At 41.6% G+C, this 25,620-nt stretch overlaps 1 protein-coding gene across 3 annotated transcripts in view; it reads right to left on the minus strand.

The window, feature by feature from the left end:
* Positions 1-25,620, minus strand: part of RCAN2 (regulator of calcineurin 2) — a 274,441-nt gene that overhangs the window by 220,962 nt on the left and 27,859 nt on the right. For all 3 annotated transcript variants that reach the window (XM_043591587.1, XM_043591583.1, XM_043591584.1), the window contains exon 2: positions 10,071-10,297. In XM_043591587.1, the coding sequence (XP_043447522.1) occupies positions 10,071-10,295 (225 nt within the window). In that variant the 5' untranslated portion in view covers positions 10,296-10,297. The remainder of the gene's footprint in view (positions 1-10,070; positions 10,298-25,620) is intronic.

Below are 25,620 nucleotides of genomic sequence, written 5' to 3' on the forward strand. Positions count from 1 at the left end.
CCTGACAAAGTCATCATGTCGACTATAGAAAACCTCAAAACGTGGAATGTTTGGGAGGTAAAGTGCTGAAGAGTGTGCCCTGAATCTGGCAATTAAGAAAGCATTCCATCCCGACTGTGGAGTGGTGACAGGATCTTTATTGAGGTGACTTTCTGTAGAGTCCAGACACAGGGGCTATTCTTAGAACAACCAAAAAAAGCATGGAGTTGCCTAAAAATAATGATGACTCAACACCTAGAGGCTTCAATGACGTAATGTTGTCCAAGAACACCCTCTCTCCTCACAGGGTGCAGTTTTTAAAATAAGCAAGCTCACAGCTCACCTTCCGAGGAAAGCAAAAATTTCACACACTGAAGGAGAAAATTAGGACACGTGGGTCACATATGGAATGTTCCATCCATGCATCGCCTGTCACCGTGGCCCGGTTTACTCGGGGAAGAAGCCCCTGCCAAAGTCAGAGGCAGTTCTTTCCCTCTGCCACCCAACACACGTCAGATGTCCTTTCAAAACAGGGCCTGTGGGACAGGACAACAATGCTGATTACACAAGAGGCGGGCTGAAAAATCTGTCCTCGGGTCACCCCAGCCAGCGCACTGCATGGCGAAGGATGGGTCCACTTGGAGACTGTTGTATAGGGTCAAGGTATAGGCTCAAAATAAAAAAACAAAAACATATCGCAGAGCCTTCTCCCTCCCCTCTTAGGCATGCCCGTTCCCTGGGCTTGTGTATGTGTTGCGTCCACTTCCATCTCTCACGTCACCTGACGTGTCCTATAATTATCACACGCCGGGAAACATTAAGCTTCGTGAGGGCTGGCACCTCGCTCGTCTTTGTACTCTCGGTGCCAAGGGCACGGGACATGGAAGATTTTCAATAATTGTTAAGCTTGATGGCTGGATTGAGTAGTCTGATTAACGCAGTACTCTCTCCCCTTGCCAGTATATGTATGAGTCACTGCCCTTCCCTGGGTATGTAGATTATACACCTTAGGATATATCTTAAGTATATCTTAGGATGTAGTGTACCCTAGGGGTAGGTTCACTGAAAAGGGAATTCTTGATTAGAAAATAATCTTCGAGTCCGTAAGACTCTAAGAGCACAGCAGGAGGTACTTGGGAACGGGATGTTCCTCACACCACAATGTATTTGTTCTTAAGGCTTGCTCTGTTCAGCAAGCAAGCAAGCAAGAGACAGGTTTGCGAGTCAGGGTGCCTTATAAACAGATACAATAAAAAAAATCTGCATCCTATGTAATCCACTAGGTCTACAACTGTTTCGTTTTCCAAAAGGTGACCTTGCGGTAGCAATGCCTTCATGGTTTATTTCTGGAATTCCCCAAAGTCAGTTCCCAACCTCCAAAAGAAAATCATTCCCATGGTTTCGCAGCTCTTTTTCATGATGGCATTTTGTGTGTGTTGTTTTTAAATAAAAATTATTTTACGAGGCCTGGTTACCCGCCCTGAATCACCATACACGGCTCTGAGCGATTTGTTTGTTTCCACAACTTCCAATCCACAAAGGCTTTGCACCACTCGCAACATTGCGAAGAACGCGCTATCAGTGATGCCCAAAGAGGAGTCCTTTTGGAAGAGACCACAGTTGCTTAGATATGTAAACTCAGAGAAGTTTCTTTAGGGGAAAGACAATTCCACTGCAGCTGAGAACCCAGGTGTTAACAAGGAAGCAGACCAAGAGCAGGGCCAGGAACCCACATGTATGCTCACCTTCTCTTCCTCTTTCTAAATCGTGATGACCCCACCCTCCTGACTCCCATATTTAGCTTTAATGAAAACTAGTTATCAGTGCCAAATTTCCAATATTGAAGACTCATTTCTCTGAAAATTTTGAAAGAAGCTATTTGAAGAGCTAAACTCTTGACTTCTATGCCCCTTGCAAAGCTCTGAACGTCATCTACATAGTGATAAATTTAAAATACACTTCTAGGGGTGCCTGGGTGGCTCAGTCTGTTGGGCATCTGACATCGGCTCAGGTCATGGTCTCACAGTTTGTGAATTCGAGCCCTGCATCGGGCTCTGTGCTGACAGCTCGGAGACTGGAGCCTGCTTCGGATTCTGTGTCTCCCTCTCTCTCTGCCCTCCCCCACTTGCAGTCTGCCTCTCTCTCAAAAATAAATAAACATTAAAATTTTTTTTTGAAAATAAAATAAAAATATATAATCTACTAATTTAGGTCATTTTTTTCCTACTCATAGGGGAACTTTAAACATCTGCAAAATATACCATCAGTGACTCCTGGCCAGCCTCCTTATATATTGAAAGATGATTGTTAAACTTCCCATAAAAATATGAGCAAAGTTTGATTAGATAATTCAGCAAGTTTTCTTGAATTATACATATACATAATTAGGTTACTACAAAAGAAACAGCATATCAAGACCATTAAGAATCAAGAGACGGGCCTTGATTGAGTATTAATTCTTAGTTTGAGCTTCCTGGAAGCCAAGAAAAACAAACAAACAAACATGTAAGTTACATAATCGTCCTAGTGAGAAAAATACCAGTTCCCCAAGGTAAACAAAGTTTTCTTGGTAGTATATTCTAGACAAAACATAACACATGACTCTTATTTGGGGAACCGTGAACAACATGTATCTTAAAACCAACACAGAAACAGTTTTCATGCAGCCAAGACTGAAATTAAAATTTCAAGAGCCCAAGGCTGTGATATGGGGGGTACAACTTTGTTAGCCAAGACTGGCTAAATCAAGCCTTTCTTCCTACTTCCACAGTACATGTGCCATCTAAACACATGATTTTAGGAGGGCTCTTTCCTTCCTTGAACCAGAGATGGATGGTCACAGCCTTGGGTGATGGGGACAGGAATGAAAGAGAATGAGAAAGGGAAGCAATGTTTACCAAGAAGACCCAGTGTTGTGCCCCCTCCTCTAAGCATTTCATCTCATTTAATCACATAACAAACCTACATGGAAGGTACAGTCAACCCCGTTTTATAAAAGAGAGAACTGAGATTCAGAGAAGTGAAGTTAACCAAGATCACATAACTAGTCTGCGGTAGCAGCAGGATTTGGACCCAAGAGCTTCTGGGTAGCCCAAATCCTCTCACAGGGCCCTTCTGTCTCTCTGGAAGTGCCCGTGTTATATCTAGGACCGTGGGGGACTTTACAGGATACAGAAGAATGATGAGCTTTGCACTATTGCCTTCAAGATACTTGCAATCCTCCAGCTGGAGTTGGAGACCAGACCATCATATAAGGCAGTGCACTCTATGCATAATAATATACTAAATAATCTGGAGTTAGTAATAGCTACAAGTATGCGGGGGGGAGTGTAGGCTTTGAACAAGATACGAGATATATTTCAACATGTTTGATGAAAAGTCTTACCCATGTCCTGTATCTGATCAAGTCTCCACCTCAAAACATGGGTGGAGATTATAGTGTTTGTATTTAAAACATGTGTTGTTGTGCTGTATGATAAAACATCCCCAGCAAAATACATTACCAAAATACCACTGGAAAGTGATCAAACTTAACAAAATGAACTACACAGGTTGTCTTTCTATATATCCATTCTTCCCAAAAAGCAGGAAAGTATGGTTGAACACTGTATGCACAAAATCATAAATGAGTAGACAATAACCAAGTATAAGCAGTGCAGTAACGTAGAACAAGTATCACATGGTATTAATTGGACTGGCACTCAGCTCATCTGTATCACACTGATCTCATCCATGGAGCTAAATGTCAGACCCGCTGTGAAGGATACCTTGGTATTGTTTTAAAGTTCATGTCCCAACTCTCTGACTTTCTCTGGTTATCTCTGAACGGGTCCAGCGTTTCAGACCACCGAACCAAGAACAGCCTCAAAAGCAGGGTGAAGCCAATGCCATTTTCAGCTGGTGAGAGCAAGGAAAAAAATAACAATAAAGCTCCCTCGCCAGGCTTCCCCGGGGCTCCGTCTCTGAAACTGCCTCTTAAAAAAGGAGGTTCTTAGGTGATAACTCAATAGTTATCCTTCAATTTACATACCCTTTAAATTGGAAATAACCAAAAATAATCCATCTTGACCGGGGCCACTGTGATGGTTTTGCCTTCTGTGCATTTTTGAGAGGCTGCTGGCCTGGGAGGAAAGTAGAGGATGGAATCAAGCTTGCCCTCCACCTGTCAAGCCACCCACAACGGCTCAGGGCTTCACTCACTCCTTCAGCTTGGGGAAAGAGGGGACCATTTTTTCAAATTCACCCATCATGGCCCAGGTAGTATGCCCTAAGACTCTGCCCCTGGGGGCAGCTTCTCATAATTCACAGAGTCACTGGATAGGCCAGCAGCAGCTCTGGTGGAAATCAAAATTAGTGGCTTCCAAGGAACCTTCATTTTTCCAAGAAGGGAAAAAAGCTCCCTGTCCCTCTTCAATATTATCTCAGACTAATTGGAACATGGCAGCCATTTTTCCCCAGGTGCCATCAAGAATACATGCTCACCTGCTCTTTGGCACAGAAACCAAATGTTCTCAACTCTGTATGCATCAGGCTTAATTCTTTCCACTGCCTCAATTATTTTCAGGTAGCTAAGTGGGGCATTTAGAGTGGCTCGTCAGGCGCTCGAGCCCCAGGGGGTCACTCAGTGCTGTGGCGAAGCAAGACACTAAATATGCCTCTGGAATATTTCAGTCACTTGAAGAAAGGTTAAGGTTCCAGGGACTGTCCTACAGCAGCTTTCAAATCTGCCCCACGCTGGGCCTCTCATCTGGCAGGTGCCCCCGAGTGATTAGCGGTGACTAATTATGGTTCCCAGCCATCGTCCAGAGAAAGGAGAAAACGGGAATACCTGACTGAGTACAATGATATCCACTGTCTTTTTCACAATTTAAAACCTTCTTTAAAGCAACAAACCTATTCGTAAATGTCACTTCCACCTATCAGGGATGAAAAGCACAAGAGAAACGGTGAGACTCAAAAGTATTCCTTGAATATTTGGTATCTAATTTGTTATCTGCTTTAGTTATTTTTTTTGTAAGTTCATTTATTTTTTTTTAATTTTTTTTAATGTTTTTATTTATTTTTGGGACAGAGAGAGACAGAGCATGAACGGGGGAGGGGCAGAGAGAGAGGGAGACACAGAATCGGAAACAGGCTCCAGGCTCCGAGCCATCAGCCCAGAGCCTGACGCGGGGCTCGAACTCACGGACCGTGAGATCGTGACCTGGCTGAAGTCGGACGCTTAACCGACTGCACCACCCAGGCACCCCTACGTTCATTTATTTTTGAGAGAGACAGAGACAATGTGAGTAGGGGAGGGGTAGAGAGAGAGGGAGACAGAGAATCTCAAGCAGGCTCCGTGCTGCCAGGGCAGAGCCCAAAGCGGGGCTCGAACCCAGAAACCTCGAGATCATGAGCTGAAACCAAGAGTCGGATGCTTAACCGACTGAGCCACCCAGGCACCCCTATCCACTTTAGTATTTAAAACAAATGCTCAGTTATCATTTTCTCACCCTCAGGTCACCACAGTTTACTTCATTTCTTGTTTTCTTCAACCTATATTCGGTGACACTTAAACTACAATCATCTTCTTGTTTAGCCTTTGCTACATATCCTTAGCATGACTTTTTTTCACCAGCCTTAAATCATCTCATTACAGGGAACCATTACAGGCTTCCATAAGATCTTCCGAAGCTTTGCCTATGAGCTTTCATTTTCTTTTTTCTTTTCTTTTCACTTATTTTCTTTTATCTCTCCCTCTTCTTCTCTAGGGGTAGTTATGAAAACAAATGTGCTTAAGACATCTCTAAATTTTTTTACTCACTTGGCTTACTCAATATATCAGCCACTTCTAAAAACGTTACACAAAATGTCAGTATAAGCGGACATACAAAACAGGTTTTATTCATATGAGTATCACAGCTTAACTACAAGAGTGATTTGGATTCAATGCATTTATGTTTAGCTTGAATCTTGCTATTGAATTACCTGAGTTCTCTGCCTTACATGAACATACCTGAATGTTCATGCTGGTGGATAGCCAAGTTTATTTCTAGAATCTGCTTTCCGCGGTAGAGTTGAGAGAAGCTGAGGTATGGTGGGTAATGAACCAGAATTAAAAGTCAAGAGGCCCTGTACTTATGGTACCAACCATGAGATTCAGTCTATTTAGACAAAGTTACACTCGGGACAACAAACCCCCAAATCCCAGTGGTTTAAAGCAACAAAGCCTTTTTTGTTTTCTTGTCATGTTGCAGGCTCCTCATGGGCCCTGCTCTGCGTCCTCACTCTCCTCACCCCACAACCCGCTGCCTGGGCAGGCACTCCCAACAATGCCAGTTGCCCCGGCAGCATGAAAAGAACATTTTTCAGGGTCAAGCGTTGGTAATGAAATGCTCGATCCTGGAAATGACAGGTCACTCCTGCTTCCACATTGAGCAGAAGTAGCCTGAGTTTCCAGGGAATGCAATTCTGGTACATGCTCAGGAGGTAGAGAAATGGAAAGGCACCACCCTCATAGGGTTGTCATGACAATCAAAGGCTTTCATGTTTATAAAGCATTTGGAAGAGCTCCTGGCACCTTGCTACATGCTATGTAAGTATTCGCTGCTGTTATCATCACCATCATCATCATTAAACTGAATAAATTCATAATTTTTGGAGGCCATTATCAAGTCAGGGTTCTCCTTATTGAATTGAATTTGGTGAAATGTTTCGTGGGTGTTGTTTCCTTGCTCTCCTTTAGCTACTAGTGCGTGCCCATGTCCCAGTGAGCAGACCCTCACCCGTCTTCAGTACAGACACAGGGCAGCCCCCGGGATACCCCTGCGGCCTCACCTACCTCAGGATGACTTTTTGCAACCCGGCTGGATCCAGAAAGGCCAACCCAGGGGAGCATGCCAAAGGGAAATGAACCCCAGTAACTTTTAGGTGTTGCACGCTGTGAAGATCCCAGTTCTAAATGTGTTTCATACAAAAATATTTATCCTTCAAGCTGTAGCACGCAAACAGCAATCTGCATTTATTGGTTTCACATGCCAATTTCCTCCAGCTCCGGTTTTCCTTTGTGTTATATAAACAAATCTCAACCATCTGGACCACAACAAGCCACTCTGAAATATGTGCTCACTCCGTGCAAAAGCATCAAATCAAAATACAATCTCGCGGAATTCTGCCTAACAGAAAATCGGAGTGAACAATTTTCACAAAGCTGTTTTTAAAATGTTCTTTAGGTGTCAGAATAGGATACAGAGGATAGCAGAAATGAACTTATCAGAATATTTATTACTTGGACAAACAGAAACTAGCATAACAAGATCATATCCTACGGTGGTACCTACGTTAATAGCCCAATTTAGTGGTTTCCAAATTACTTCAAAAAGGAAAAGGGCTCAGAAAAACGGTCTCAGACAGGTGGGAAAGCAGAGAAGAGACTGCTGAAAGACTCATACACGACAGTTAGGAAAGCAGAAGCTTTAATTCCTAGCCAGCTAAGGAAATTAAAATGTATGCATTATAATAACTGCAAGAAACAATCTAAACTGTAGTCCGTCAATATCAAGAAACAATGAACTGGAAAGTAGACTGTGCCAAGAAAGAAAGGGCTCTGCCAAAACAAGTTCCATATATTGCCAACAACCCACCGGCATCTCTGAAATGAATACTAAGCTCCATTTCCAATGTCTTATCTCCCTGATAGAACTCCAGGCTACTGAAGGCATCTTCCAAGGCCAAGTATTTTAGAACATCACCATGGCTAGCCTTGTCCACAGGCAAATATAAGGGTGCTGGAAATGCTTCGTGTTTCTTTTCCCTCTACCTAAAAATATCTCTTCACCAACTTTGCACAGTGCCCAAATTGTCCACCCTTTGGGAGGGAGAATGATCATCAGACTTTGTGACTTAGATTCATGAACTTTGCACGTTGTGGAAAGAATTTCCTGAGAGAGCGGCATACAAAATACATGAGTTTTATTAAGATAGTGGGAAACAATGGAGGTAAAGGGAAGACTATAAAGGTCTGGAAGTTAAAGAGAAAGAGGTGGCAATGAAGATGGGGGGCCCCAAGGTTCCCAAACACATTTTTTTTCTAGTGTCCCGTGATCATGGCTCCTTGCTATTGTTACCTCATCGGTATCTGATCATCTTGCTTTGTCATCCTTAACCATGTGTATGTAGTTAAAACTGAATCTAGATCAGATAATTTGACATCCTATAGACTCTCTTCTTCAAATGGGGGCTATAAAATCGCACCAAGGTAGAAAACTTTCCATCTGATTTAATAAGCCTAATTACGTAGACTTCGGCCAATTACAAAATTCACCTCTTCGGCTATTAAAATATGGTCTAAATAATTTGATTAATTTGGTTCCGCTGAACTACATCTGGTTGATTTCAATTCAATATTTTATCAAGGTCATTTTAAAACCAAATACTTATGATCCAACTGCAATGTACCAACTTTGTACACAAATTAAATGAAAATATTTTGTAATCTGTGATTCATTCTCCGATTAGAACATCAGCATAGATGTGGGAAAATCCCCGTGAACTCTCCCCACACTTCTGTCTTTCTACATAACCAATCCTGGTTCAGCAGATCAATCATGCTTAAGCACACTCCAAAATAAGATAAGCTCCTCCCTAGGTCTGACTGTTCCAATCTACCAAGAAATATTTAATCAGGAAAGAATCAAAATCCTCATTTGGCCTCTAAGGAAAAGCCATCCAATTGTTGATTAATTTAGACAAATAGATGATAGAATGAGAAAACACAGAATCTTGTTTCATAGTTAATGTCAGGTAGGTTTCCGGGTCAGGGCGGGGGCGGGGGGGGGGGGGAGAGAAATTACTGGCTCTGAGTAAATTACAATCTGTGTTATAAACTGATTATAATCCAAGAGCAAAGCTCCCAATTTCTTTCAAAGAGACTATGTGCCATTTTCTTACTTTAAATAGGGGATCACATCTAAGGCCTTGGATTTCAAGCTATTTTTAGCCTATCATTTCAATGTTCAACGCCAAAATAATATCAATATAAAACTATCTTTAAATGGCTTGAAATAATTCCTAGTCGTCCAGGCTATCAGAATTGCTTACAAAACCAATAAAATCCAGAAAAAAACAGATTTCCAGTAATTGTTTTCAGGCAAAGGAGACTGGAGTTCAGCAATTGGCAAAACAGCCCCAATTCGTAAAATGGCAATCAATAAATCCTACTCTTACGTCTCACACAGAGGCATAAACTTTAGTTTAGGAAAAAGAGTCCCTTCCCCCCAAAAATGTTGCCCATGTTTTACAACATAGTATAATAATTACAATTAGAAATCCACATCCACAGGGAAGGCTTAATCTATTCAGACACCCTACTTGAAAGGTCAGAGAAATCTAAAATGAACTTTGAAAAGATCTCCAAGCAGAATATTTAACTCTGATTTCCAAGAACACTTACATTGAATCAAGCTTGTGTCTTAAAATGGGAAGCTTCATTTTCTGGAAGATACTTGTACACAGACAACCTCATTCCCCAATCATTTCAAATCAACCACTTTCGCTTCAGATTCTCACCACCCACATAACATTTCCACCCTGTGTGGTATCACTGAGCAAAGCAAGACACAGAGGACCAGCCAGCTTACCTTCCCAATAACGGCTGCAGGACTCAGGTCACAGCTATTTTGGGAACATTCATCCCACTGCAGGAGGGGCAGGAGTGAAAAAGAGCTTGTGCCGTTTTGAGAAAGGCAAATCATGGTTTTGGCAGCATAGGGAAATAGGAATAGGAAATAGGAATAGGGAATAGAATAGGAAAATAAAACTTTTTTGTTGTAACAACATCTGCTTCCTAAAGGGGTATCTCCTGCAATCGCTACTCCTAACACCACTTGCTCTGTTAGACAGGCATATGGGTCTCCGAGGATGAGATCTGATTCAACATGTACAACCTTGTCACAGTTAGTTGGTCACAGAGTAGGCTTTTCTACTGCTGTGCATGCCCAGAAGAGAGCCAACTACACATTTTCCACAATTTCCAAACCGCAATCACAAATGAGCCACAAGACAGAGACAATGCCACATCTTCCCAGGATTCAGGAGCAGAAAAGCCTTATTACCTTGCTTTCTTCTCCTTCGAACACTGACTGGTGAACATTGCACGCAAACAGTGAGTTGGGGAGGTCGTTGAAGTCAGTGATTGCTTGAAAGGCTTCCTCTGCGAAACACCGAGTTACAGCCCAGTCCCTGTCTATGCAGCAGAGCAAGAAAAGTTCTCCATCTTCCGGGGTATGCCCCTGCTGCCCGAGGCTCCTCATTCCAATGAAGTAAGATTCTCCCCTCATTCCTGAGGACACAAAGACGGACATGTGTTAGAACAGGCATCGATTCCTTAAAACTTGGTCGTAAGGCCGAGCTGCCCAGTGTTTCCTAGATGTGGGACCCGGGAACATTACGTAAACTCTCTGAGCCTTTGCTTCCTTATGAGAATCAAACGGACTCAGGAGAGTGCTTTCATAAGTTAGGCAATGAATTATATAAAACCACTGGTGCTACTACTAATGACTGTCCTTTATTGAGTTCTAGGAACTGTTCTAAATGATCGACATGCATCAACTAACCTATTCCATCTCCACAAGAGTCTATGAGATTGGCATCAACGTTATCCTTGTTTTACAGACGGGGAAACTGAGGAACAAAGCAAGTGGGTAGCTTTTACTATGCCAATGATGAAATGGCAGGACTAGAATTCAAACCCAGGGAGTCTGGCACCAGAGCTCACTTTCCTATATCATAGAAATGAAGCAGATGAAGATTAGTGCAAGTCTGTATTTAAGGAAGTACAACCTACTTCATCACCACCCGAATCTTGTTTATGGTAACTCTAACAGTTAATAGTTTATCCACAATGAGGACACACACACACACACCCACACACCTACCTTCTGCCTGGGATGATTACTCTATTTGTGAACCTTGGATTTCGAAAATAAGTACTCTCTTGGTTAATAGATAGATCTATAATAGATCCAATAATAGATCTAATGGTTAGATATAGATATAGATATAGATATAGATTTCCTTTCCTCATAGTCCCCATCACAAAGCTTTCTCGTATTCATTTTACCTAGCTGTGTTCAATCATTCTATTACTTCCTCACTCCAATGTTCAGATTTTTATCCCACTGCAAATGGTTGGAGAGTTTTATCATTTTCTGATACTGACACATTGTAGTAGATTTTGTCCGTCTCCCCATATGCCCCAATGATAGGTAGTGTCTACATTTTTCTTTTGAATCTATTTTCATGCCTATCATGCTCAATGATTAGAAGCCCCAAAGGTGAAATAATTTGTCCGGGGGATGCATGTAAGACTGACTGACACCTACAGTGTGGCTGCTGGGCCATCTTCTGGAAGTACCATTTTCCCAGTCCCATCACTAAAGGGCCTCAGAGTACAGGACAGATGGGTGGGCAACACAGAACATCACTCTGCCCTCATGAGGTTTGTTAGACACAAATTCTGGTCCCCAAACAAGTACGGATGGGTTTCTGCATATGTCTCTCTCAAACTCTGATTAGATCACTCAGGTGATGAGGTTACGTTTTTTTGTTTTTATTTTTCCTAGAAACAAAGGCCAAGTGGGATCCTGATAAGCATCATTCGATGGTAATATAAATAATGCGTTATATATAAAACCTAGGGCCTGGTTGGGACAAGAGCCAAAACTTTAAAATTGTGAGTTAGTAACTCTAAAAGCAGATCATTGTAATTGTGGTAAGTAAAAATCCTCGTCTATATAAAATAAAATAGAACAATTCCTGTATTTTGAAGTTAAAACTCCAATGAATACATTTTCTATATTTAAATTGACAAAGTACTTATTTTATTTTTTATTTTTATTTACTTTTTTAATGTTTATTTACTTTTGAGAGACAGAGACATAACTCAAGCAGGGGCGGGGCAGAGAAAGAAGGAGACACAGAATCCGAAGCAGGCTCCAGGCTCTGAGCTATCAGCACAGAGCCTTATGTGGGGCTCGAACTCACGGACTATGAGATCATGACATGAGCCAAAGTCAGTGCTCAACCGACTGAACCACCCAGGTGCCCTACAAAGTACTTGTTTTAAATAAAAATATTGTAGGGGCGCCTGGGTGGCTCAGTTGGTTGGGCGTCTGACTGTATCTCAGGTCGAATCTCGCGGTCTGTGAGTTCGAGCCCCACATCAGGCTCCATGCCCGTCGCTCAGAGCCTGTTTCCGATTCTGTGCCTGCCGTCTGACTCTCTCCCGTCCGCAGTCTGTGCCAAAAAAATAAATAAAGGTTAAAAAAAATTAAAAAAAATATTGTATATCTCTTATGCTTTGTTTTATTCTATAATTAATCCAAAATATATGAATATTTGTAATTACAAAAATTTCAACAAAATACTTATATGTATTTTTCCTTCATATTCATTTATACTATTGCTTCAAATGTTACTATAATATGCATAATAACCATCATTTATTATTATTAGAGTACTAATTATTTTAATAGTAAGAATAATTAGTAAGAGCATTAAAACAGTATTATTTTCATCAATGGATTATAGGAAAACCTTTTAATAATGAAGTTATAGGCATCCAGTAGCATGAAGTATAGCTATTATGTGTCAATACTGATCTTATTTTTAATCCTGTCCCTCTTATTTAAAATTTTTAAATTAATCAAAATTAATCCCCAAATGTCCCTAAATATTTTCCGAGAATGTTTCAATTACTCTTTTTCCGAAAGAAATAAAAATCCATTGCTGAACAAATTAATTAAATAGACCAAATATTAAGCCTTACTCAGGGCTCATTTTAATCTACTCAAATAGCCTTAACTTCTGTTCTAAGCTGTAACAATACGATTATCTTCAAGAGACTTTATTTTAAGCTCATTACTTTCAGTAAAGATTTAAAAGGTGAATGCATTTTTGGCAAACAACGTATTCTACTTATATGGAGAAATATTTTAGAAGTCAGAGCTCTGAACAAAGGCACCCTGATTTCTTGTGCCAGTTCCATTACTGACTCAACTCATAATTTGGAGAAGTCAATCGATCATTCGACGACTCAGTTTATCTGTATAAAATGAGAACAAGCACATCTCTCTGTTTCCCTCCCTCTGCAGAGGAGGAAGGGGAGGAGGAAATGAAAGGGGAGTGGAGGAAGTGCTCAAAATCAGTACTAACCACTACATAAAAGGATAAGTAATATAAAACACTCTAGAAACACATCTTTATAATAATCTCAGAGCAGGACTATTCGGCATCACCACTAACCTTTAGTAAACCCAAATAAACACGAAGAAAGGGAAGCTCTGAAGACCCAAAGAACTCCCCAATACAGAAATGTAAAGGCCCTAGAGCCTTTCTCTTTTTAAATTAATCTCAAGACTCTGAACTGCTTGTAAAACAAGTTTGAGGCAACAGTTACCTGCAAAGCATAAGAAGATTTATATGTGTCATCCTTATTTCTAAACCTGTGGTTGGTCATCCAAATGATGAGCTGCCTCTTGAGCTGAAGGCAGCTCTTCTGGGAGGGTTTGCCAACCACCCCCCCGCCCCTACGCCCCATGTATATGGCATCCTTCCTCTGCACATCCTAAGCACACAGCACACAGCCTTCTCTCCCGATCATCGTGCACCATGCCTACTGCTTTACCAGTCTGTATCTCAAACCAGAGCAGGTGTTTTTTTTGTTTGTTTTTTTGTTTTTTTGTTTTAATTTTTTTTTCAACATTTATTTATTTTTTTTGGGACAGAGAGAGACAGAGCATGAACGGGGGAGGGGCAGAGAGAGAGGGAGACACAGAATCGGAAGCAGGCTCCGAGCCATCAGCCCAGAGCCCGCCGCGGGGCTCGAACTCACGGACCGCGAGATCGTGACCTGGCTGAAGTCGGACGCTTAACCGACTGCGCCACCCAGGCGCCCCCAGAGCAGGTGTTTTTGACAGGAGAGACTGGCCCGTCTTCACCAGTGAGTCTTTAGCCTGGGTCATAGAGAAAGCCCTCAAAATGATGTTCGACTGAATTAATGAATTCTGTAAGGAGGAGTCATGTTCAAAAAATAACAGACAAGCAATGAGTTAAAGTGGCCAACTTAAAATACATACACTAATAATATAACATTTGCTTCAAATCCATCCACTAATAAGGAGGACAACCTGCTCACTCCAGTGTTAAGCTTTGACTTATAAAATGCAATTGTATAAATGAGAGATGGCAAGAACCACTCAAATGATTCCTCAAGCTGAAATGGAAAATCTGCAGGGTCTAATTAAAATCACACTTACATTTTTTAATTACACAAGTTCACTCCAGAAAAAACTGAAAAATTCAGAAAGTATTTTAAAAAGAAAATAAAAGCAAACCATAATCCTACTATCCAGAGAAAACTGTACTAACATTTTGGTCTAGTTAGCTGCAGTGTTTTTTTTTTTTTTCACATGTATAAAAATAGAAATTGTGGTTTATATACACAATGGAATATTACATGGCAATGAGAAAAAATGAAATATGGCCTTTTGTAGCAACGTGGATGGAACTGGAGAGTGTGATGCTAAGTGAAATAAGCCATACAGAGAAAGACAGATACCATATGGTCTCACTCTTATGTGGATCCTGAGAAACTTAACAGGAACCCATGGGGGAGGGGAAGGAAAAAAAAAAAAAAAGAGGTTAGAATGGGAGAGAGCCAAAGCATAAGAGACTGTTAAAAACTGAGAACAAACTGAGGGTTGATGGGGGGTGGGAGGGAGGAGAGGGTGGGTGATGGGTATTGAGGAGGGCACCTTTTGGGATGAGCACTGGGTGTTGTATGGAAGCCAATTTGTCAATAAATTTCAGAAAAAAAAAAATTAAAAAAAAAAAAAAAAGAAATACAAAGGATATATAATCATGATGATAGTACAAATGTTACTATATAAAATCTGTAAGTTTTGACAGATGAAATAGGAAAAATAAACCAAGAAAGTAGAAGATAATAAAACAATAATATTGGTTTAATAGAAACCTATATAACTCAACAACTTACATAAACAAAATATATTTTCTCTTGGGTTGGCCTAAATGTTTTTTATAAAACTTATCATGTGTTATACAACAGAGTCTCAATAAATTCCCCAAATCATAAAAAAAAATAAATAAAATAAATAAATATTTCTATTTCCAATCCAAAAAAAAATAATAATAATTTCTAAACAAAATTGGGATCCTGCTGTTTCATATCCCGCTTCTTTCTTGAAACATTGATATAATCAAGAGCAGTTCCCTGTACCATTATATATTCTTTGAAAACACTAATTTTAATAGACACGTAGTATCCCAGTGTACAGATCTGTCATGATTTATTTAACCATTCTTCTGTTGTTTGACATTTCGGAAGCATAAATTTCCATCATCATGTGCATCTGGTAAAGGAAAACCACTATCCACTATTAAAATATAAAGGGTCCCCTGGAAGAACCTCAACACTTCCTTACATGCAGAGAAAGGACATCTTTATGAAACGCTAGGAGGGGCCCCAGGAGGACACTTGGGTTCCATTCCTTCCGTACATCACATCCCTTCTGGACTGTGGTTTTTTTACCTCAGCAAAATGGAGAAACAACGTGACTTTGTCTACCCTGTGGTCTCCCATGAACATCAAATGAGATACAGCATATGAATGTCTTTTGAAGCTTCCAAAATAATATGTGAAGTAAAGCGATTCATTACTCTTGTAGGCTCATCGAGAGCAAGGCGATAGCAAAGGAATCTGGCACTAAAGAGGCGGTTGCCGTCTACTACTGCTAAGTATGTGGACACATGAATGTCCAGGAGTGTTAAGCCCATAGTATTTAAAAAAAAAATTTATGAATATAATTTATTGTCAAATTAGCTTACCTACCACACACAGTGCTCATCCCACAAGTTCCTCCTCAATGCCCATCATCCATGTTCCCTTCTCCTCCACCCCCCCACCACCCCCCCACCATCAGTTTTTTTCTCTGTATTTAAGAGTCTCTTATGGTTTGCCTCCCTCCCTCTCTGTTTGTAACTTATTTCCCCCTCCCCTTCCCCCATGGTCTTCTGTCAAGTTTCTCAAGATCCACATATGAGTGAAAATGTATGATATCTGTCCTTCTCTGACTGACTTATTTCATTCAGCATAATACCTTCCAGTTCCATCCATGTTGCTGCAAATGGCAGGATTTGATTCTTTCTCATTGCCAAGTAGTATTCCATTGCATACATAAACCACAATTTCTTTATCCATTCATCAGTTGATGGACATTTAGGCTCTTTCCATAATTTGGCTATTGTGGAAAGTGCTGCTCTAAACATTGGGGTACAAGTGCCCCTATGCATCAACACTCCTGTATGCTTTGGATAAATTCCTAGCAGTGCTATTGCGGGGTCATAGGGTAGCTCTATTTTAATTTTTTGAGGAACCTCCACACCGTTTTCCAGAGCAGCTGCACCAGTTTGCATTCCACCAACAGTGCAAGAGGGTTCCCGTTTCTCCACATCCTCGCCAGCATCTGTAGTTTCCTGAGTTGTTCATTTTAGCCACTCTGACCGGTGTGAGGTGGTATCTCAGTGTGGCTTTGATTTGTATTTCCCTGATGAGGAGTGACATGGAGCATGTTTTCACATGTCTGTTAAGTCCATAGTATTAAACTGAGAGATGAAGAGAGGTGGTGCTCCATTATTTGCTACAAGTGTGGTTGGAGACTCCAGGAGGAGGGAAAGAGGATTGTAAAGCAAAAGAGACCAGTTAAGATAAAAACAAAACAAAATAAAAACCCAAAAAATCCTGTCCCTCCCAAACACCACTAACAATGCACTAATGGTTACATATAGTCTTACCAAGTTGGTAGCAATGAGAACATAAATGCTTGAATTTGACTTGTTTTAATGAAGGAGGAAGCCCAAAGACAGGACGATTTTCAACTCTTTCATTACTTTGCTATAATGTGGAAATGATTTCATCCAAGATCCTCCGAAGACCCTACAGCACTTATTAATTAAACATTAAAAGACCTGAAATAAAGAGGGTATAGTTCCTCCTATGAACACTGAAACTTAAAGATGCCCTTTCAGTATCAAAGAATTAGCAACTGAATAAATGTTTGTTGCACAAATAAGTGAACAAATTCTCTCTCCCCCAATAAACAAGAATAATGTACACATTGCTAGGCTTCTGTACAAGGAATTAATCTTTCCCAAACTCCCTACTTTTCATTCCTAGCAAACATGTATTGGGCACAATTAAACTCAGGAGAAGGGACCTCAAGGAGTCATCTGATTCTGTTGGATATCATTATTGTCACAGTGTTATCAATACGCAGGAGATTCAGATCACTAAATTCAGAATTCTAAAAAAAAAAAAAAATCTACCTTTCTGGGAATGGGAATATATCTCATGCAAATGGGGAGCCATGCATTTGTTCATAGGATTTCTAGTCTAGAAAGTCTTATATAAGTCTGGATATAGAAGGAGGGGATAATTCTAAATAATCCATGAGAACAGCAGAGAGGGCAAAAAAAAAAAAAAAAGATTGTAAACCACCATGGAGATGCTCATTTTCATACTAGCTTCACTATCAAGTAAATTCATCCCATCAATAGTTTGAGGTATGTCCTGTAAGAAAGGCTAATAGCACTTTGGAAGGGTTAGGGTGGTGATATTCTCATCTTGAGTCCCCTCAACATGGAGAGAACATCACGGCCAATTCTGAGTACCACTCACTACAGAAAAACTAGACGTCTTTCTAAGGAGACGATTCAGTCTCATCAAGGGGCCAAAAATCACGTCATCTAAAAAACAGGGGCATGGGAAGACATAGCCTACGAAAGCACAGGAAAGGAGTCTTGAGTGGAGTCATAGTTGCCTTCAACTTTCAAAAGAGGAAATAGAATTTTTGTGTGTGATACTAAGAAGTCAAACCAGGGAAAAAGAATTCAATTTAATAAAAAGTACCATGGATCTGTCAACAATTCACATTAAAACAGAAATGTCCTGCTTCATGTCTTAGTAGGAAACTTGTATCGGTGACAGCCAGTGAGTAAGCTCCATAGAGCAGGTGACAAATATCAGGCAGGATGTCACAGAGGGAATCCAAGGACCAGTGGACTGGCTGGCTGGCATTTCCATTAAGGTCTCTTCTTACCTTGAGATTTTTATCTTTCCATGATTAGCAGAAAATCTGAGGGGTGCCAACGTGGCTCAGTTGGCTGAGCATCCAACTCTTGATTTCAGCTCAGGTCATGATCTCATTATTCGTGGGATCAAGCCCTGTGTTAGGGTCTGCACTGACAGGGAGGAGCATGCTTGGGATTCTCTCTGCCCCTTTCTCTCTGCCCTTCCTCCACGCTCTTCTCTCTCTCTCTCTTTCTCTCTCAAAATAAATAAGTAAACTTTAAAAAAGAAGAGGGGAGCCTGGGTGACTCAGTTGGATAAGTACCCAACTCTTGACTTCAGCTCAGGTCATGATGATTTCATGGTTCATGGGATTGAGCCTCTTGTCGAGCTCCATATGCTACCTGGGATTCTCTCTCCCTCTCTCTCCGTCTCTCCCTACGCATGCACTCTCTTTCTCACTCACTCTTCCTCTCTCAAAATTAATTAATAAACTTTATAAAACTTTATAAAAAGAAAAAGAAAAAGAAAAAGAAAATCTGCAAAAGAGGTAACTGTTTATCTTTGGGTTTAAAGATACTCAAGAAAGGGAAATTTATAACCTTTCCCAAAAGCTTTCTCCAGTGTTGAAACCTTTAATGTGATACTCATATCCACCTAAAATTTTCATTTTCCAGGTTACTCAAACTAGAAAGTGAGATTTTTTAAAATAGTAAATAATGATTCATTAAGGAAGAAAAATAAGCCAACACTTAAATAAAGCAACTTAAGTTTGGGTTTATTTCTCCTTAGACAAAGGAATGTTAAAGATTTAACTTGTCTGCTTTTTAAATGAAGAACAGGAATCTAAAACTTTTTGCAATAAGAGCAATAAACAGGAAAAAAAAAAAAAAGCCTGATCCCATCTTATGGCCAGCTGAGGAGGCTAAATAAGTAAACAGGATAAATGGAAATGATTAAGGAATAATTCACTTTGACTTAAAGTTCAATTTTGATTGATAAACAATCAAATGGATTATGGGAGGTTTGTTAGTTTGGAGGAACTTAAAAATGACAATGCCAACTTGACTGCTAATGAGAATAAGTAAGAATGCAATGTTGAATTAATAAGTAATACAGAAGAAATGTCTATAGTTATTATTTTAAGTTGAACATAAGGTTAAATGAATCCAGTTCAAATTTTTAAAGACTAGAAAACTTTAATTTTTACAGCATTTAAAATCCCTTTGGCTCTACAATTGATTCTTTAATGATAGCTGAGACAAAATAAGCTTATTAGAAGAAAACTTTTATGTGAATAACAAGAATTATTTTAAATTAAATAATACCCTCAGCTATCACTTTTGGTCTGGCCTAAGGGATAAGGTCCTTTTGATGTCCTTTTGGTATTTTAATATCTAGATCCTCTTAGGGATAAACCAGGCCTTTTGCTCACTTTTGTCCATCTTAAAGAGAGCTTGAAGTATATTAGTAACAACAAACCATTTCAGCCATCCTGACATACAAAGGAGAAACATGATATTCTTAGGCTGTGCTCCACTGAAACCCATTAGAGCTCTTTCTGAAATATAAGGGAACCTATTTAATTCAGCTGCAGAATTTTCACACCTGCTGAGTTGTGTGAACGTCATGCTATTCTTGACACCAATTGGGGTCAGTCTTGAAAGAATCAGGAACATGCAGTTTTTCCACTCATGGTTTTCAAAGGAAGTTAGCCACATTCCTTGGTCATGGCTCCCTTCAGGATTCCTTCTGGAGCCACTGTTCCACCTTAAGCTCCCACAAGAACGTAATTCAATTAATTCGGTTCCCTAAGGAAGCACCTTCTTATGAATTTTGATGAACTGGCGGGGGGCAGAGGGTGGCGGTGGAGTTGTTTCCATCATCTCCTTTTGTACTGGATTCCATAGGAGTGATGGGACTAACTAACTTGACCAGAATAATGTGCGTGCTTCTGCAGGCTTTTAACACCCATGATCTCCCAGGAATATTTGTGAATCCTGAATATTCTTCCAGTGGAGAAAATAAAGAGGGAAGGAAGAACCTCAAATTTGCTCAGGGTCAGATAGGGCATTTGTATTCCACTCCCACAACCCTAACCGACATCATCAAGAAAATGCGTTTCAAATGGCTTGTTTGCAAGAGAAGAGTCAGGTAGAGAAAACACCATCTTTTATAAAAGGTTAGATGGTTGAGGAGGTTGTTCTTAAAGACAGGAAAATTGGGGCACCTAGGTGGCTCCGTCGGTTAAGCAGCCAACTCTTGATTTCGGCTCAGGTCATGATCTCACAGAATTATGAGATTGAGCCCTGTGTCGGGCTCTGTGCTGACAATGCAGAGCTTGCTTGGGATGGTTTGTCTCCCTCTCTCTCAGCCCCTCCCCCACTTCTGCTCGTGCTCTCTCTCTCTCAAAATATGTAAACATTTTTTAAAAAGACAGGAAAATCTATTTCTATAAAGAATGACCTACAATAAACCATACATTTATTAAACAAAACGAGCAATATTAGAACACATCACTCAAAAGACAAGAGCTTTGGTCATTGTATTAGTCAAGGAAGGTCCCAGTAGGAAACAGATGGCATGCTCAAATTGGATAATTTGAAAAGAGTTTAATAAAGCAGCTGTTTACAGATGTGTGGGCAGGGTATATGGAAACCACAGCACACAGTACAAAATCTGGGTTCACACTATCCCTAGACCTGAAGTGGTAAGAAGAGGGGAGGGGTTTTCAGAATGGGGACACCTAAGGAATTCAAAGAGTAGACCTTTGGTTGAGAGGTAGAGCCAATCCACAGTGGCACCACAAAGAGTGAACCAGAAGGATAAATGTCTCCATCTTGCTCTCTGCCTGTGAGCCACTGGCACCTTCCACTGGCCAAACCCAGGTGCAGACCGGAGGGTAAGGGAGCTGTGATACTGAGTATACGGCTCAGCCACTGGGGGCACAGCACACAGTGGAAAAGGGTGGGAAGAGAGGTTTGTGGGATCAAGTGAAGACATCAAATATAGTCTTTATAATTCGGTGGTAGTCTAAATGTTTCATAGGTTAACTTCAAAAGAACTTGGTTTAAGAATTTTGTTTTAAGTTTAAAAAGTTTTTACATTTATTTATTTACTAGAGAAGGAGAGAGAGAAAGACAGAGAGAGAACAGGAGAGAGAGAGAGAATCCTAAGCAGGCTCTGTACTGTCAGCATGGAGCCCAATGTAGGGCTCGAACTCACAAACCATGAGATCATGACCTGAGCCCAAGTCGGATGTTTAACTGACTGAGCCACCCAGAGGCCCCTGATCTGGAAAGTCTTAAACTGGATACAAAAGGAAGGGGCAATCACAAAGAAGCCCCCGAGAATGGCAGAAGGCAATGTCTGCACCACTGTGGACTATGTATTTTGGAGCCTGGTGTGGAGGCAGAAGCCCTTCTTTTCATTTTGCTGTCAGAGGAAACTCAAAGAAAGCCCCAAGCCTCTGGATGAGCCTAGCAATTATATGCAAAAGAACTTTTCACAGGAGGATAACACTTCAAAAGTGAGCAGCAAAGCAGGTGAAGGTTGCTATGGTAGCTAAAGTCAGATTTATCCTGTCATCTTTCACCTTCTGCTTTCTGAGCACGGAGGAGAAACAGAGTGAAAAGGATCTAGAGCAGAGAGTGAGAGATGGGGCACCTCCCCTCTGAGAAAATCCAGCCAAGAAGGGTTGGAGTTATTCAGACCTTCTAGTAAGAAAGAAAAACCAGACAGGAAGGCTGCTGGGGGGGTGGGGGGGAGGTGGGAGAGGGTAGGGAGCTTTCCTGTTGCTAATAACTTTCTTGTCCCACCCTCCTTCCCATAAAAACCTTCCATTTTGTGCAACTCTTTGGAGCTCCCCTCTACTAGCCAGATGGGGTGCTGCTCAATTCACGGATCGCTTAATAAAGCCCATGAGATCTTCAAGTTTACTTAGTTGAATTTTTCTTCTTTAACAGTAGGGAACAGGAGGGTATACGTTAGAATGCTGTTTGGGAGATTTAATAGCTAACACAAATAACGCATTTCGACCAATGACTAGGACACATTGTGCGTGTTCACGATCACACAATTTTTAGTACTGGCCATCGTAGTCCTCAACAGAGCAATTCCAGAACTATCTTTCACATGACACTTCTTCTCTTTCCTGGAGTCATCAGTCTTTTTGTTTTTATATATTTTATTTTTTTAACGTTTATTCATTTTTTGAGAGACAGAGAGAGACAGAGGAGAGTGAGGGAGGGGCAGGGAGAGAGGGAGACACAGAATCCAAAGCAAGCTGCAGGCTCTGAACTGACAGCACAGAGCCTGATGTGGGGCTCAAACTCACAAACTGTGAGATCATGACCTGAGCCCAAGTCAGCCGCTTAACCCACTGAGCCACCCAGGCGCCCCTGGAGTCATCAGTCTTTTTATGCAGAAAAGCACAGGTTGTAGAGGAAAGCAAAGTGTGGCCTTTGGGGTTGGTCTGTTACTTTCTAACTGTGTGACTTAGGGCATGTTACTGAACATCTCTGAGCAACGTATGCAGTACGGGGACCACGGGGACCAACCTCATAGGAATATTGTATGGATTAAATTCAACCTTCCCCCACACCAAAATACCCACATTTTTGGTGGGTATTCTATTTTTCAGGTCTTTAAGAGGAGTTGGGCTTCTATGCTGAGAAATGTAAGAACTCAGAAGTCAGACCCAGATTCAAATCCCGGCTCTCTACCCACTGCTGACTGTCCGTGGAGAGAAGACAGACTGGAGGTGGTAGCTGGGCCCCGGGGTCTTGGTCTGAATCCTCCTTCCACAGCCATTTGACTTGGTGATTTTAGATGAATTAGTTTCCTTCGCTAAGCCTCAGTTTCCAGAGCTATAAATCAGGACTATTGAGAGGTGTTTTTTTTTTTTTTTTTCATTTTCTTTTCTTTTTTTTTTTTTTTTCATTATGAAAAGTGTACTCTATAATCTCCATCCCCTATCTCCCTCATCCTCCCACCCACCTCCTCCTCGGGTAATCATCAGTTTGTGTGCTAGAGTTAAGAATCTGTTTCTTGGTTTGTCTCTCTTTTGTGGGGGATGGGGGGAGGACTATTGAGATGTTCAAGTGAGATCATCCTGGTTTAGGATTTAGGCCAAAGGCAGCAGCTATAAGCCCTCAGGAAATGCTAAATGCTAGCATTTGTTACGACCACTGGTTTGCACTTGTGTTTCCTTCTCCTCCTCCTCCTCCTCCTCCTCCTCCTCCTCCTCCTTCTCCTTCTTCTTCTTCTTCCTCTTCTTCTTCTTCTTTTAGAGAAAGAGCGAGTAGGGGAGGGGCATAGAGAGAGAGGGGGAAAGAGAGAATCTCAAGCAGGCTCCATGCTGTCAGCACAGAACCCGATTTGGGGCTCAATTTCACAAATCACGACATCATGACCTGAGCAGAAATCAGGAGTCAGATGCTTAACACGACTGAGCAACCCGGGGGGGGGGGGGGGGGGGGGGGGGGGGGGACCTGCACGTGTTAATCGTATGGTTGGCTGCACTTTTTAACTACTTACCTCCTCTCAGGTGACTGCTTACTTTCCAAGAAAGGCATATTTAGGGTTAGGCCCAGGGTTTGAGATAACTTGAAGAGCAAGGATAAGGATTTTCCTGGAGGCTCTCGACCTATGTATGTAGCTTGCTAATACATGTTCCCTGCTTCAGACTTAACAGTGTTACTTGCCATTCTCTTCCCTTTTCAACACCATTCTCCAACTTAGATAAAAATGCCCTCCATGCTCCACCAGGCTCCAGGGTACTCCACAGGGAAGTTCTCACCCCACGACAGGCCCCCTAGCAATAGCCAAGCATCCTCCACCCCGGGAGGCCTGTCCAGCACCTCCTTTCAGCTTGCCTGTCTGCACATGCGTTGTTATTTACAACATTTGGCAAAGGGAACCCATTTATTGATGTTTCTACATCTCCTCCCATATGTTGAGCATTCTTGCTCTTCCTGTAATGGCTGGCACTCAGCATGGCTCCTGACCTGCCGTGCTGGCAAGACAAATGGAATATAACACCCCAGCCTCCACCCAGAGCTCTTGATATTCTGTCTTGTTCATTCTGTCTCTCTCTCTCTCCCTCTCTCTCTCTCTCTCTCTCTCTCTCTCGTAATGGATGTCCCAGAGCTTTGTTCCCCCTTTGATTACCACTTTCTCGACGGAGTGACTTCCTGAGTCTCAGATTTTCAGTCTCCTGCTGTGTTAAATCCAGGTTGTGTGTTCCCACCCTCTCGTCCATATCATTCATTGCTGGCACATTCACCAAATCACTCTTGATCTGAAGGTAAATCACAGCCCTGACAGCTTCAGGTCACATGTAGAATCCTTCCCTTTTTTATATTTCTTTTGGTTGAAGATGTTTGTTCTTTCTCCATCTCCCTCTTTCAAGCTTACAAGTGCAGTATCTAGTAGGTTCCTACAAGGAGCAAGGCTGATTGGACTTCTGCATTGCACACTAAGAGCGTATCTTCTCTTTTCTAAACTGAGCTGCTTGCCCTCAGCCTGTTCAACCAAGGGCTTCAACTAAGAAGCCAACACAGGCTGGGCAGGGTCCTCCACATCGTCAGATAGTCAAATCCAGGATGATCCCAAATTAGTCCCCCACTTCTGGTGCCATGTGTTGTTTAATAAGACAGAGCTGACCCAGATTCTAACTTAGAAAAAAACCCAAACAAACCAAACCTTTATTAAAGTCCCTTCTGGCCTGCTGCAGTTGGGACCAGTTATTCTCAGGGGCCAGTCTGCCTCATCTCTCACTCTGCCAGCAACTGATCAGGGGCCAGGCCCATGGAGGATAGAGGACAGAACCTGTGTTGGCAGTAAGGTTTCCAGGGAAGACCTGCAGAAGGTTTAGGGAGACAGACTGAGCCCGTGGAAGACACGAGTAGGAGCGGCCAAGAGGATTTAATCACTTACATACCTTTTAAGAGCTGGTGGCCACCTTCGCTCTATATTACCAGGCCTCTACACGGCCTTAGGCCAAAGGCCATGCTTGAAATGAAGCTGCAGCTAACTGGAATTTAAATAAAGCTTGAAAGCACGAAAAAGAAATGAAGTGGGAGGAGGATGTAAGCCATCCCTCTACTTGTCCAAAAGAGCAGATGGAAACACTTGTACCTTTAACGAGCAGAAATCATCATGGCAGATGCCATGATGATCAAAAGGCAGCTTCACCACTGTACCTGAGGACTCCTGACAAGTACACACAGAACAGCCCGAGGAGCCCACCGAATGTTCCAACAGGGCACTGGAACCTCTTTACATCAAGGGAGAACACTAGGGCCCCTTCAACTTCCTGCTCTCCTAGCCAATCCCAGCATCATCCCACACATCCAACTGGAGAGAAGTCAACAAAACTGAAGCTTTGTATTCAGATGCCAAAGAGCAATGTTCACCACTGGATTCCTGAAGCCGAACTCAGCACAGGAGGAGTAGGAAAGATGAGAGACATTATTTTAGGCCTGCATGGCTTTGTGAGAAACCGTTGTTGTTTG

This window comes from Prionailurus bengalensis, chromosome B2 (assembly GCF_016509475.1).
Source record: "Prionailurus bengalensis isolate Pbe53 chromosome B2, Fcat_Pben_1.1_paternal_pri, whole genome shotgun sequence".
NCBI classification, from domain to species: domain Eukaryota; kingdom Metazoa; phylum Chordata; class Mammalia; order Carnivora; family Felidae; genus Prionailurus; species Prionailurus bengalensis.